The following is a 14,639-nucleotide window of genomic DNA, read 5'->3' as shown; positions in this document are numbered from 1 at the left end:
CTTCCTTTTCCTCTGTGATCGATGACTTCCAAAATCACTTCATTGGCATACTGATTGGGATATGTTTCATTCCAACGATGATAGACCTTATGACGATTATTTTCACTAACCTTAGGCATTTTGTGTTGGCATATAAAACGATGTTTATCCACGCAAGTACGTGACGACCATCTTAAACATTTTTCAATATTCAATTAAAAAAATGGGGGAAAAAGAAACAAATAATAATAAAATTAGTTGATTTATTGCATTGACTTGTATACATTTGCAATTGTTATATCAAGATTGCAATTAATGCAAAAACGTATGATTATAAAATAATTATTTTTTTTCTTTTCCATTATTTTGTATGTAAGAAAATAAATTATTACATTAACATGTAATAATTGTCTCGTTAAACTTTCCATTTATATAAATAATTAATAAAAATGTGTTGTTTGTTTTTGTGATTTTTACGCTGTCAATTAAACGTACACCTTAATTTTACTATAAATTGTTATCAGTTGACATTATCACGTACAGAATATTTGCTTAATATGCGAAATTTTTATTAATATTTATTAATATTGGTTTTTTAACGAATCATATTATTATGGATGCCATAGTTTTAACTATTGAGAATATTTTGTAGGTTAGTCAACAAATAAAATGTTTACAAAATAGGTTCTGTTCATTTGTTTTTTTAAATAATTTTGAAGAAAATTAAACAAAATATTTAAACGTAAACAATAAATATAGTAAATGCGAAGCTAGCAAATGAACACATATTAGTTTTTGAATATAATTTTTGTTTTTAAATTTAATTGACTTACTTACCTGTATCTTAATTGAGGGTCATAAACACCACACTGTTGGACCATATTTGTATTTTTTCTGCAGAGAAAGAAATATATATTTATATTTATTAAGAGGTTTAATATTTTGTTCCATAGCGATTATCGGTATATAAGTATTATTAGTTTAATTCTAATCTTTGTATATCTGTTAGTTTGTTTCCCAATCCTAAACGACTGGACTGATAGTATTGAAATTTTTAATATAAATTAGATGCCTTTTTTATCTAGTAAGATATACTGTTTGAAATATCTTTCTTACGTTCTGAATTAATTTATCACAGGCGATTTGCATCTCTTTCTTGTTACTATTTAGTATAATTTTATCAACTTCTTGAGATGTTAAGCCTTAATAATTAAGGATATATGAGGGAATAGAGAACTACAAATAACCTTTAAAAAGTTATTTCTTAAGATTTTGGTTTTTTATTTGGTATTGTAAAGTTAATAGTTTGAATGTCCATAAAACTGTGAGTAGTTTGTATAGAATTACATATGGGACTAGTTTGATTTCGATTTTCCTTCGATTACTTACTCGTAATATTTTTTACTGAAAGCATTATATGTCAAATTACGTGCACTAAAACCCCATTGCCAAATTTTGTTTATATCATCGAATGTTGCACCAATCCAAATGGGATCTTTATCTAAAATATAATAATTTTACAACCATTAAATAGGATTAATTACTCATTTCAAAACATACCTCCTGATTCTGCATCATATTTAAGTAAAAATTCCCTTAATTTGCGATCTGTATACTTTTCTGGTTCTGCCAGTCGGGCATTTTTGTCCTTGCAAAAGAAGTGAGCCTCCAACCAGCTACTGTGTTGCTGAGGATACGTGAAACATTCCTGACCAATACGTTGGAAATTGGGCGGACACATGGCATACATGCGCCTTTGACGTGGTCTGTTATCGCTTTGTGATTGAGCCAGAGCACCACCAGCGGCATGTGAAGGAGATAAATTTTCGAAATTAACGCCTGCGGTGGCGCTGGAGGAATGATATTGACCGCAGGCTAAATGAAGAACTATAGAACACAAATGGATTAGTTTATTAGGAAATTAGTTTTGGTTTAAATTCTACTTACCTAAAGCTAAAAATATAAATATTAAAAACCTCATATTGCTTTTGTTTTCGGTTGTTTTATAGTTAATTATTTTTGTGGTGGTTTCTGATGATTGCTTTTTTCCTTAGAATCTATTTATTTGATTCCTGGTAACGTATGTTGTTTTAATTTAACAATAATACAAATTTGATTGATGTGTGTTGTCTAAATCGAATATTTGTTGCATGATCAATGTGAAAAGATCACCGCAAAGATATTAATGTTCCTGGGAAACAACTGCAAATAGAGAAAAAACGAAAAGTTTAAATTAGTTTCATTTATTGCTTCAGATTCAAATAAGCGTTTAATTTAATTTCAACTTAAATTTAATACATTGAGATACAATTTAATAAATTTTTCAATATTATAACTTTAGTAATTTTACTTCGTGATTCTTAATCTAGGATCTGTGGAACAAATAGGTTAATTTACTATCCCTAAGTAAACAATTCTGTTTATGCTATTTATATCTATTTATCGAAGTATAAAATGCAAACAGTATTTTAACTGGTTAATAGTAAAAAATTATGGATTAATATTTATCTAAACCGGTACATAAGATTCGATGCAGTAAAATATAAAATTCTTACTTGTTATGGTTAATTATTTTATAACTGATATCGGGTTATGGAATGCCTTTCACTTTTAAATTAAATAACATAATGATAATGACTTTTTATTGCTTAATAGCTGTTCGACGTTTTATTATTCTCCAAATGAAGTGCAATTAAAATAGAATTTGGCTCATAATAGCCTAATATGCAAGAATATTCGTCCTAGCTTTATTAAAAACAATACAAATTTCGTGTTTTTGGGCACAATTTTTATGATCAACCCAAATTCTAGGAAATAATTATCATCATCATCATCTAAAAATGCTCACACAAGTATTGTTTTCAACAGCCATCAATCTTTGGGATAAAAATTGAATTTATGGTGGTTCAAGGAATTTAAATGTTCTTTTGAGCAACCTTCAAATGAATTGATTTAATTTTGTTAGGGTTTATTTTACTTTAATTAAAAAAAATAAAGCTTACAAATTTATAAGTTTGCATGTTTGTATAATAAATTTGAAAATAAATAAACTCTTTTTTTCTCTTTATTTAAATTAGACCAAATTTAAATGTGGTTTCTGAGAAGTCTTCTTAAGAATTTATGTTTTTGGAGCATAATAAATTTAAATTTGAAAATTAAAAGTAATAGATATAATTCTAATCTTATTAATGGCTAACAAGCCAACCAACAACCGCAGTAGTCATTTTTTCAATATTCTTAGCCTAAAAACTTAAATAAAAAACAAAACCGTCTTAAAGTAAAAAAAAAAATAATAATCTTTGTAGCAAATTATCATTAGAAGACATCTCTACTTAGACCAACATCATCATCATGTTGCACATTCAAGGTCTTTAATGTTTCAATGTTGCTGCCTGCGTGCTAAGACTTTGAATATAGAATATAATTGTAATCGTATTAAGAAAAATACTCCCTTTTAAAGTACATTTTTTTGGAGTTTTTTATGTTTCGACCTTATTTTATAAAAATCTAACAAAATGGGTCTCTTTTGATTAATGATTAGATTTTTTTCGTTTTTATTTTGTTTGTTAACAAAAATAGTTATATCGGTATTTTTTGGTTCTTTTTTGCTTTATAAACAAAACAAATTGTTTATACTTTTGTTTTCATTTTAGTTTCAATTGGTCGTTGAACTCACTTCACTCAATTTGTTTTGTGTGTTAATTAAAAAAAGCAAAAGTTTAAATAATTTTTGTTAAGAAGAACAAGCTAAAAAAACGTGTTTCTCTGACGTTATTAACAAATAAAATAAACAATTAATTAGTTTTAATCAAAACAATATAAGAAAAAATTTTAAGAAAAAAAAAAAATAGTTTTCAAAGCGAAAAGATATTTTTAGACAAATTGTTTTGTAAAAAATTAAAAAAAGTATATTGAGAATTTATATTAATATAATGTGTAATTTAAAGAAACTGAGACTCAGGAATTGACTATAGACTAAACTGTAGACTGGACTATAGACTAGACTATAGAGAATATAGACCAAACTATAGACTAGACTAGATAGACTAGACTAGACTATAGACTAGACTATAGACTAGACTATAGACTAGACTATAGACTAGACTATAGACTAGACTATAGACTAGACTATAGACTAGACTATAGACTAGACTATAGACTAGACTATAGACTAGACTATAGACTAGACTATAGACTAGACTATAGACTAGACTATAGACTAGACTATAGACTAGACTATAGACTAGACTATAGACTAGACTATAGACTAGACTATAGACTAGACTATAGACTAGACTATAGACTAGACTATAGACTAGACTATAGACTAGACTATAGACTAGACTATAGACTAGACTATAGACTAGACTATAGACTAGACTATAGACTAGACTATAGACTAGACTATAGACTAGACTATAGACTAGACTATAGACTAGACTATAGACTAGACTATAGACTAGACTATAGACTAGACTATAGACTAGACTGCTATAGACTAGACTATAGACTAGACTATAGACTAGACTATAGACTAGACTATAGACTAGACTATGACTAGACTATAGACGAGACTATAGACTAGACTATAGACTAGACTATAGACTAGACTATAGGGACTAGACTAGAACTAACTATAGACTAGACTATAGACTAGACTATAGACTAGACTATAGACTAGACTATAGACTAGACTATAGACTAGACTATAGACTAGACTATAGACTAGACTATAGACTAGACTATAGACTAGACTATAGACTAGACTATAGACTAGACTATAGACTAGACTATGACTAGACTATAGACTAGACTATAACTAGACTATAGACTAGACATAATAGACTAGACTATAGACTATACTATAGACTAGACTATAGACTAGACTATAGACTAGACTATAGACTAGACTATAGACTAGACTATAGACTAGACTATAGACTAGACTAGACTAGACTATAGACTAGACTATAGACTAGACTATAGACTAGACTATAGACTAGACTATAGACTAGACTATAGACTAGACTATAGACTAGACTAGACTACTAGACTAGACTATAGACTAGACTAGAGACTAGACTAGACTAGACTATAGACTAGACTATAGACTAGACTATAGACTAGACTATAGACTAGACTATAGACTAGACTATAGACTAGACTATAGACTAGACTATAGACTAGACTATAGACTAGACTAGACTAGACTAGACTATAGACTAGACTATAGACTAGACTATAGACTAGACTATAGACTAGACTATAGACTAGACTATAGACTAGACTATAGACTAGACTAGACTAGACTATAGACTAGACTATAGACTAGACTATAGACTAGACTATAGACTAGACTATAGACTAGACTATAGACTAGACTATAGACTAGACTATAGACTAGACTATAGACTAGACTATAGACTACTAAGTACTGAAATTACCTCGCCCGATTTACAGTAAAATGTGAACTTCTATTGTCTTTTTTTATCAATAAAAACTAAAATCTTGAAAAATTCCCAAAACGCTACCGAATTATTCTAAACGTTTAAAATTTTTTATTTAAATTATTTGCTTTATTTATTTTAATGCAAACTGAACTGTTTTACAAAATAGGGGGATTAATGTTCAAAGTAGTGCTTTTGAACATACTTTCAGTATTTCAAATCATATAAGATTTATTTGTTTATTTTAGTATTCCATCATTTCCTTTACTTTATTATTTAATTTCTTAACATTCTGATTTATAGTTACAAATTAAGACATCTACATCAATAAATACCAACAACGATTTATACAGCAGAAAATATTTCTCTGTTCAATATTTATTGATCATATTTTCTCCACTTTAATTTATTTAATTGAATATTTGTTTTGTTGTTTACACACTAAGTTGTACGTTGTCTTATCCACTTTTATTGAGTTACGAATATTTATTTCTATTTTTTTAATGTTTTTCAAAACAAATCAAAACGTATAAATCGTTTTTAGCGCGTTTTTTTTTCTTTGGGCGAAATATAGACAAACAGTCACTACTTGCACTTGAAATGTTTTATAATAAATTAGATTGGCTGTTTTAATTAGTTAATTATATACTTGATTTAGTTTTATTCAATAAATATAAACGATACTCTACACATTGCTGGCCATAGATACAGATAAAGATATAATTTATTCAATTTCATTTAATTTTATTTTAATATAACATGACTAAAAAGTATTTTTGTTTTTTTTGTCTTTTTATAATTATTTTCTAGTTTTTTTTTTTTTTGAAGGCAACGAAAAAACGGGCAGACACTTGGACGGACATAAAGAAATAAAATTATACCGTCTCAACTGTTTTAAATTTCTATCAGTCAAGTTCAAGTTCGATGTCAGTTAAATTAATACATAGTATTTTCTGTATATAATGTGTGTGTTTTTGTGTGTGGCAATTGTCTATTTATGTTTAAAAGTATATTTTTAAAATATTTACACCTGTTCCTCATCTAACGGTATTAGAAAGTGTTCCAATTCCAAGGGTATTTAATATTAAAAACTTATACATTCGCTTTTCAATAAATCTTTAGGGGTTTAAGGACTATCTTTGATTTATATTTCAAATCAAACTCAAAATTTCGTATTTAAAATGATGTTAAATGTGTGTCTTTCGCATTGTTAAATGAGTCTTTGGTGTATTTCTAATGTGAATAATGGTGCTTTTTATTGTCTGCCTAAGCAGGCGCCGTCAACGATTGCATGCTGAAGAGACAGTTACAATTACATATTTATTTCAAAAAAATATAAAAACAGTTTTTGTTTAAAATATTTTTAATTACAAATAATATTGCACTTATCAATTTTCACTTTAAAAAAGAGGCAAGCCTCTTTTCACTGCATTAATATTGTTAGTGTATAATTATTTAATTAGCAATACTACATATAAAATAAAATAGACATTGTATGCAATTCTTATCTTCAATCTGGCGACTTAAGGTGTTTGTTTTTCAAATAAGAAATTTTTTTTTCAAAATTGAAAGAAATTTATTGTAATTAATATAAAATCAATTTTTTAAACAAAAATCATACTTTTGCTTAAATTTTCTCCAAAATTTCTTTAAATTGTTATTAAAAATATTATCAAAATTACTGATTTTATCAAAAAGTCTACGTTCCCCCAAAAATTTATATTTTTATTAAAAATACAAAATTAAATATGTCTAAATTATGTATTTTTAGAGAAATCAAGTCTTTATTAAACAATATACTTCATTCTGCCTCTATGTCTGCCAAAAGGCAGTCCAATCGGCGACACATTCTTACACTGTATTACAAACATGTTTGCCTTTGTTGTCACAAGTTATGACATGTAGTTTCTACAACTAAACGCTTAAATAAACAAGTAAGAAAGTAGTATACCCTATACTAGTGAGTATGTTAAATATGTGAATTATTTTTAATAATAAAACATTTAAGTGGTTTTTATTTCCGAAACATTTTAACAATTCGTTGACAAAAAAATATTTTCTGAAAGAGGGCGTTATATGGGTGCAAGAATATGTACTTATCCTTATAATATTTAGCAGAGGGATTTTTTTCTTGGACCAGCACTCAGGGGAAGACGCCCTACTCATGCAGTGCATTGTGCTGGGACTAGGAAAATAGGTTGTGGGGTGGAAAATAGAGAGACTAGTGTTTGTAGACATTTGATTTAAACTCCTTCACATCGAAAGTGGCGGGGAATACGTCTGCAGGAAGTTTCTATTGTGAGATCCTCTGGCCAATCGACCACAAACTATCGTGTTCTTCATGGAAGACGTGTTTTGCGTAAAAATATACCGGTATCGGGATCGAGTTCCCCAATTTCAGAGGAACTCATTCCATTATAGTATCGAAAGAAGAGTTAAATACACCTCTACCGTTGTGACGGTACTCCATTTAATTAATAGATTCACCTATAAGTACCTTCGTCCTCTTCTGTAAGCTGTCGAGTAGCTTCAAAATAGACTTCGAAGCTCCGGCCCATATATGAGAGTTGTATTCGGTCGTGTATAAGTGGTGTAAATAGTGAGAAGATCAGATGGAGTGAAGTACATATGTCTCACACCGTTTCAAAAGTCGAGAAACTTGAATGTTCCTTTCGACGCTTGAAAAATGTGTTTAGTCCAGCAGACATCGGACTGTATTTTTAAGCTCAGAACATCAAAAGTTTCGTGATTGAAGGACACACAGACGGACATACGATTCAGAAATTGATTCTGAAACGATTGGTATACGGGTGTTACAAACTTCAGTATAAACGCATATTACCCTCCCCACTATAGCTGTGTAGAGTATAATGAATGGAAGAATGAACTGAATTGATATTAGGCGTTGACGGACTGAATTTAATTCGTACAACAAACATGCATAAATGTTGTTTTATTTTTATTGACCACACTCCACTTGTATGGTAGATTTTACATTTCAAGGTGTCTAGATGAAAAAAATGTAACTAAACAGAGCAAAAATTTCCTTATATTCTACAAGAGAGGAAATAGCCAGTTTTAGTTGCAGCAACCCACTCTGTTTTGTTAAGTGAATCCAAAAATAAATAAAAAAAAAATCTTGTAAAAAATAAGAATTTCCTATAAACAAGTGTCATTTCGTTGTTGTGTGTTTAAGAATTTTGTTCATACATGTGTGGATGTTTATTTATTGGCATAATTTTGAATTTAATTTAAAATTATTTTTCCATACAATTTGCCAATATGTCTGGTAAAGTTGCCAAACATGAATTTTGTTTTGCTTTTCTACGTTTCTTTCTACTATTGCTTAAGTAATAAAACCTTAATTTTTATTTTACATTACATTTAAAGGAACCGATCAATTTATTGCTTAATTTTGTATAAATATTTTTATAAAATTGGCAGAAAAAGAGCAACATACTAGTTGCATAAATAATTGACATTGTATTGTTTAACATTGCAAGTTTAATTGATGTTTTATTTAAATGTTATTGGGTGGATTGTAATTTATTATAGCAGCCCATAAGGAGGATTTTATATTGAATATTTTAGAAAAAATACATCAACAATTGTAATAAACGCCTTTTGTAATTAGTTGTATAAAATTTTGACTTAATAAATAACCAAACATTTCTATATCAAAGCTTGGCACTCAAAACTTACGGGGGCCTCACTTTATTATTCTTTAAAGCCTTACTTTGTTGATTTTCATGCAAATAGTTCGAATTTGTAATAAAAAAAAACGAATTTTAAGATCATCATCATTAATAAATAATTTTGAAAAATATGAGCGAAATAGTATTTGTGGTGATCACAGATTACTACTAGAAGGACGGTTTCGAAATCTAGACCTTTTATGTAAATGTATAACTTGACTCAAATTTCAAATTCCTAATGACTTTAAAGTTTAAATCAGTTTTTCAATACCTCCTCTTTTAAATAGTTTCTAAAATTTAAAATTTTTATTTGTAAAAATTAATTTATTTGTAATAGATCTCCACAAAAGATAATTAATAATCATTTCCATTTTAAAACTATTAGAAAAAATAAACTGACATATCTTTTTAAAAATCATTTTATTAAAAGTACAAATAAATATTTCTTATTCAATGTCATTTTAAAAATTAAACAAAACAAAAAAAAAAAAAACTTATAATAATTTTATAATCCATTAGATGTAACCAGAGCATGTCAGAGAGACACGTCAAAATAAACAGCAAAATGACAACATGTTAAAATATTTGTGTAAAATAAATTTATTCTTCAAATTTATTTTTAATCCAAAATTATTTAACTCATACACACCAACACATTTATTCTCAGACGAAAAGAGAATCTCTTGTATTTGTAATTAATTAAACATCTACAAAATTAAATAAAGATAAAAAATATTTGATATAAATATAATTTTTTCTTGTTGTTGCCGACGTTCTTAAAATAAAACAGAAAAATTACTTATGACAATATGACACACATATGAGAAGCAATACTAAAACCAGATGCTGTCACCAATTACGTCATTAGTGCTGTCTAGTTGACATTGCCGGTATGTGGTTTTTAAATAAACCTTTTTTTGTTATTGTTGTAGCACAATTTTTTTTTTATTTATTTACATGCGTTCAAAGTTATGTGAAATGTTTAAATATTGTTTTTTATGTATTTTTGCATAAAAAAATATTTTTTTTAATGTCACAGTGTGTGTTTTTTTCTCACCCTGTTTGTCTGTCCATCCACCTAGACATTTTTAATATTTATTTGCTTGTTGTAGTTGTTTTTGGTTTTTACATTTATCTCAGTGATGTCATATACAACAAATTGTTGGTTGTTTTATTTTTACTATTCAGCTTTTGTAGAATAAAATTATTTACTTTTTATAAATTGTTTAGTTGAAACAAACAAATAAATAGTATGACTAGAAAACAACAAGTTATTCAAGTACAAGTACTTTATGACTGTTTTATTCTCTTGTTTGGGTTTTTCATTATTATTTTTACTATTTTTATTTATAGTTTTTGTAATTTATATAAAGAAATATGTATTTAAAAAACATACACTTGTTCGTTTTATGTTTTTTTCCCATTTCAAATTATTTTGTGGATTTTACCACAAAACGGAAAAACTTTAAAAATTTTACAAAGTTTTATGATGACATTGCAGTTTTTTAAAACGTTACTAGCACAGACTTGTAATAAAGTCTGTAGGTAAAAATAAAAAAGATTGTAAAAGTTTTAAGGCTTCGTTTGAAAAGGTTTTTGAAATTACTATTATTTTCGTCTATAAATTTTGTAAATAACTTTTTATCATTTTGTATAGTTGATTTTAAATATTACGTGGCGTTGGTATAGCAGTCGACTCAGAAAACACATCTGAAGTGATTTTACTTGCAATCAAACTAAAGTCCGTAGTTTTAAAAATAATTAAGTGAAATCTGTTTAAAGAAAAGCCCTGGGTAAACCTAATTAAGGGTTTAACTAAGACCAGATGTCGAAGTGCTTTTTAAGGCCTTCACGGCCTTATTGGTGGACCGAAGTACGGATCCATATTTGACAAGACGTCCAGAAGAACCCACTGTGATATGTTAAGCATGTTTTTAGAGTAAACACTAAACACACACCAATTGCAACTAGAAATTATTCTCATCCATCGGATACAATTATCCGATCATACGGTACATCATCTCATACCCAATCTTTGCATTATTAGCTCAAATCGAACATTTTATGAATCCACAGCCTTACCCTGTGGATTGTATTCCTAGATTTAGGAACGGTAACAGAAACTTATCGCAAATAATTATCATTTAGAAATGCATCATTTTTTTAACCAAGCGTCCCTTCCCGCGAAATTGGGTTAAAACTACAGCCACTAGGTGGATCCCGAAGGAATCTCAACCAAGTCTATGTAAAACAATTCATAGCTTTATACACCGTCTTACAAATTTACCACAGACCCTCCCCCATCCCCCAAAATTACACTTAAATATTCATAAATATAAATATTAATGATGGAGTGATAATGATTTTTTATATGTGAATCATTCCATTAAGTTTGAATAAAGTTACAAAAAGTTCTGAAATTTAAATTTTAAGAAATTACTTCATTTAGCTAGATCCTACTCCAATTGTATACTGTTGCCAGAATTTGACACTAAATGTATCCCTTGTATCCTTTCCTAAGACATTTTACTGTACTTTAGCTTCATATTAATAAGTATTTACTATTCATTTGTTAAACTAGCTATACCCAGCGTGCTTTGCAATGTACAAATTATTGTATTCAATCCGTATGGGAGGTGCCAAAACCCCCTTATACAAGTCCGCCCATTTTCTCCTAAACATTCTCATGGATGATGCTAAAGGTCTTCGTGCAAAATTTTAAGATTTCATCTACAATAGTTTTCCAGATATATGAATTTTAGTATTTAATTCATATGGAAGGTGCACCCCTCTTATTTTGTTCTAAACATTCATGTTGATACTAATGTGTTTCCGAAAAAGGACTGTAACTAAAGGACTCATATATACTAATTTAATATTTTCTTTATATGGAAGGTGCCATTCCCACTATAGCTAGGCTGCCCATTTTGGTGCCCTCATGTGTTCATATGAATGTTAAAGTTTTCCATACGAAATTTGAGGACTGTAGCTCTTGCAATTTCTGAGATATGCGACTTCTAAACGTATAGTTCCTTTTAGACATACAGGAAGAGACTGAAAATTTCAGAAAAATCGGTCCAGTCGTTTGCTGCCTATAAAGCCCAAACAAACAAGAACACATTCATTTTTATATACATATATAGATACATACTGTGTTTATTTTTCAATTTATTTATTTACATTTCGAACATGTTTTTTTTTTTTTGTAAATAATTTTTAATACTGACATAAAAACGTCTAAATATTTTCTTTACAATGTGCGTATAAATAGCAAAAATAAAAACAAATTCTAATTGTTGTTTTAGTTTTAAATTTGTATTGTTTATTTTACGCATATTCACCCACTGACATGATTATTGGGGTGGTGTTAAATTAATTTATGATTATTACATTCGTCTCAGCTCTTCTTACCCCGCCCCCTCGTTACGCCTTCAGTCGGTGGCAGCAATTAAAAGAATTTTTATTAAAATGTGGTTGCTTATTAAATAAGTACATATGTATGTATGTCTGCTCAGTTTATGCGGTCGGCCCAACCTGTCTCTCGATCTCTATTAGCGTGTGTGTGTAAATGTCTGCTTGTTATTAAAATATTATTTTTAATGATACTCGTTTAATTTTTTATGTTTTTTTTCGATTAATTAATATTGAAGGTTTGCAATTATTCATGTTCTCAAATTTATTACTTGCAACTTGCGAGTAGATTTTTAATGTCTTTTTTTCTCCTCTCTATTAATATTTTGTTTGTTCCATTTTTGGCATTTGACACTGGCGTTATTTTTGTTATTGTGGGCAGACAACAGCAAAATATTTTAATGTTTTCTATTTTTTGCTAATGTAAATTGCTTATTTACATTAAGAATTATAGACGTTTTAATGGCTTGTGCCATAATGAGTTTAGTGTTCTATTTAAATTAGTTACAAATATAATTGGTTAATGTTGATAAGATGATACCCTATAGTTAGTTTTTATATTTTTAAAGAAAATATTAAGCGAATTACACTGCATGCCATTCATCTGCTTGAAGTTGTTGTATATTACCCAGCAAAACACGTTAATGACTTGAACTTACACAACTAATTACTTTTCAATGACTACTACATATCGTTTGCATTAGTTTTGTATACACTTACAATGGCACCCAAATAATTATTTATGGAAGGACATATTTTCTTTTGATCGCACATAGTGATGTTGTGAGTAGGACAAGGAACTAACGAACAAGAAGCTCGGGCTCGTATTCTGCATGACCAATTTTTTGTGCGTAAAACAAATAAACTTTTTAACTCCCATTTGTAAGTACTTATTTAAGCAGTTATTTGTAAGCGAGTGGAAAAACAACCTTTGCCTAAACGACTCCTCACGTAGATAATGAATGTTCTAGGAATATTTCGACAAAACGAGAAATTTGATGCCACTTCTTCGATTTCGATGGGGCAGAGAGTCGATTAAATGTCTATCAAAATAATTTTCAAAATTTTAGTATTTGGGATTAATTTCTTCTCATGGAAAACCGTCAGCATAAATATAATTTTTAACAAATTTAATATGGAAACTGATGATGTTGTTTTTAAACTGAAGAAATCTTCTTTCAAAATTTAAAATCGCACTAACAACATTTAGGCTGATAAATTACATAAATTATTTACATTATTACAACTACATGACTTGAAGATTTATTTGGTCTTTTCTCAATGTCCAATCTTCTAGAATTCACTATTATACAATTGCGTAAATTTAAATTTTGTACAACTTCAAAGTGTGGTACATAATGATAGTGTTAAGTAAAGTTCTGTGCTGGAAAATAAGGCAATAAATCACGCTTTCGTTTCCAAAAATATAAATAACAGTGCTTTGTAGTCATAATTGTCTTTTGCTATTTTATCTTGTATCACACAATTAAAATTTAACAAATAATGAATCATTTACATGGACCTTCAACAAATATTTGCAGTAATTACAATATTATACATTGTTAAACACAATTTCTTTAGCATGTTAATTAAAAATTTGAATAATATTGCTTATAACTGGTAATGTTAAGTGTGTCGTCATCATTTATTATTCTTAAGCTTTTTTCAAAAATAAATTATTTCAGTTTGGCAGCCTACACAATAATTGTTAATGAACTTTTATATAAAAAGTCACCAAAATTGGCTCTAAATAATTTCGAGGGCATCAATAACTTTATAAACATCATCATCATAGTTTTAATTATTTCTTTGTAGGGTATTGTATATGTTTAAAAAGACCATTAAAAACACATTTTTGTTTCATTTTGTTCTTTACTCCAAAGGATACAAATGTAATGAGTGCTTACAAATTTCGGCCACGTAAGACAAAAGTTCTTTTGATTCATATTTTCTTCATACTCTTTAACAACTCTTGTACAATTGTAAGAAAATAACTGCAGAAATTAAAAAATAAAAATCATAATTTATGAAGTTGTACGATAAAAAAATCCTTTTAATTTTTTAAGCATTTAATTACACAAATTGCAACACACACAACAAAAAATGT

The 14,639-nt window shown here is 28.3% G+C and overlaps 1 protein-coding gene across 3 annotated transcripts in view; it reads right to left on the bottom strand.

The window, feature by feature from the left end:
• The window catches only part of LOC119608498 (trichohyalin), a 112,319-nt gene that overhangs the window by 4,480 nt on the left and 93,200 nt on the right, over positions 1-14,639 (bottom strand). For all 3 annotated transcript variants that reach the window (XM_037962947.1, XM_037962955.1, XM_037962963.1), the window contains 5 exons: positions 1,927-2,181; positions 1,540-1,866; positions 1,369-1,480; positions 817-873; positions 1-171 (listed from right to left, as the gene is read on the bottom strand). In XM_037962947.1, coding sequence (XP_037818875.1) covers positions 1-171; positions 817-873; positions 1,369-1,480; positions 1,540-1,866; positions 1,927-1,960 — 701 coding nt within the window. In that variant the 5' untranslated portion in view covers positions 1,961-2,181. The remainder of the gene's footprint in view (positions 172-816; positions 874-1,368; positions 1,481-1,539; positions 1,867-1,926; positions 2,182-14,639) is intronic.

Source organism: Lucilia sericata, unplaced genomic scaffold (assembly GCF_015586225.1).
Source record: "Lucilia sericata isolate MDLA Ls3-8-SP2 unplaced genomic scaffold, ASM1558622v1 Contig000021F_arrow, whole genome shotgun sequence".
NCBI classification, from domain to species: domain Eukaryota; kingdom Metazoa; phylum Arthropoda; class Insecta; order Diptera; family Calliphoridae; genus Lucilia; species Lucilia sericata.
This window is presented reverse-complemented; position numbering and strand designations above follow the sequence as displayed.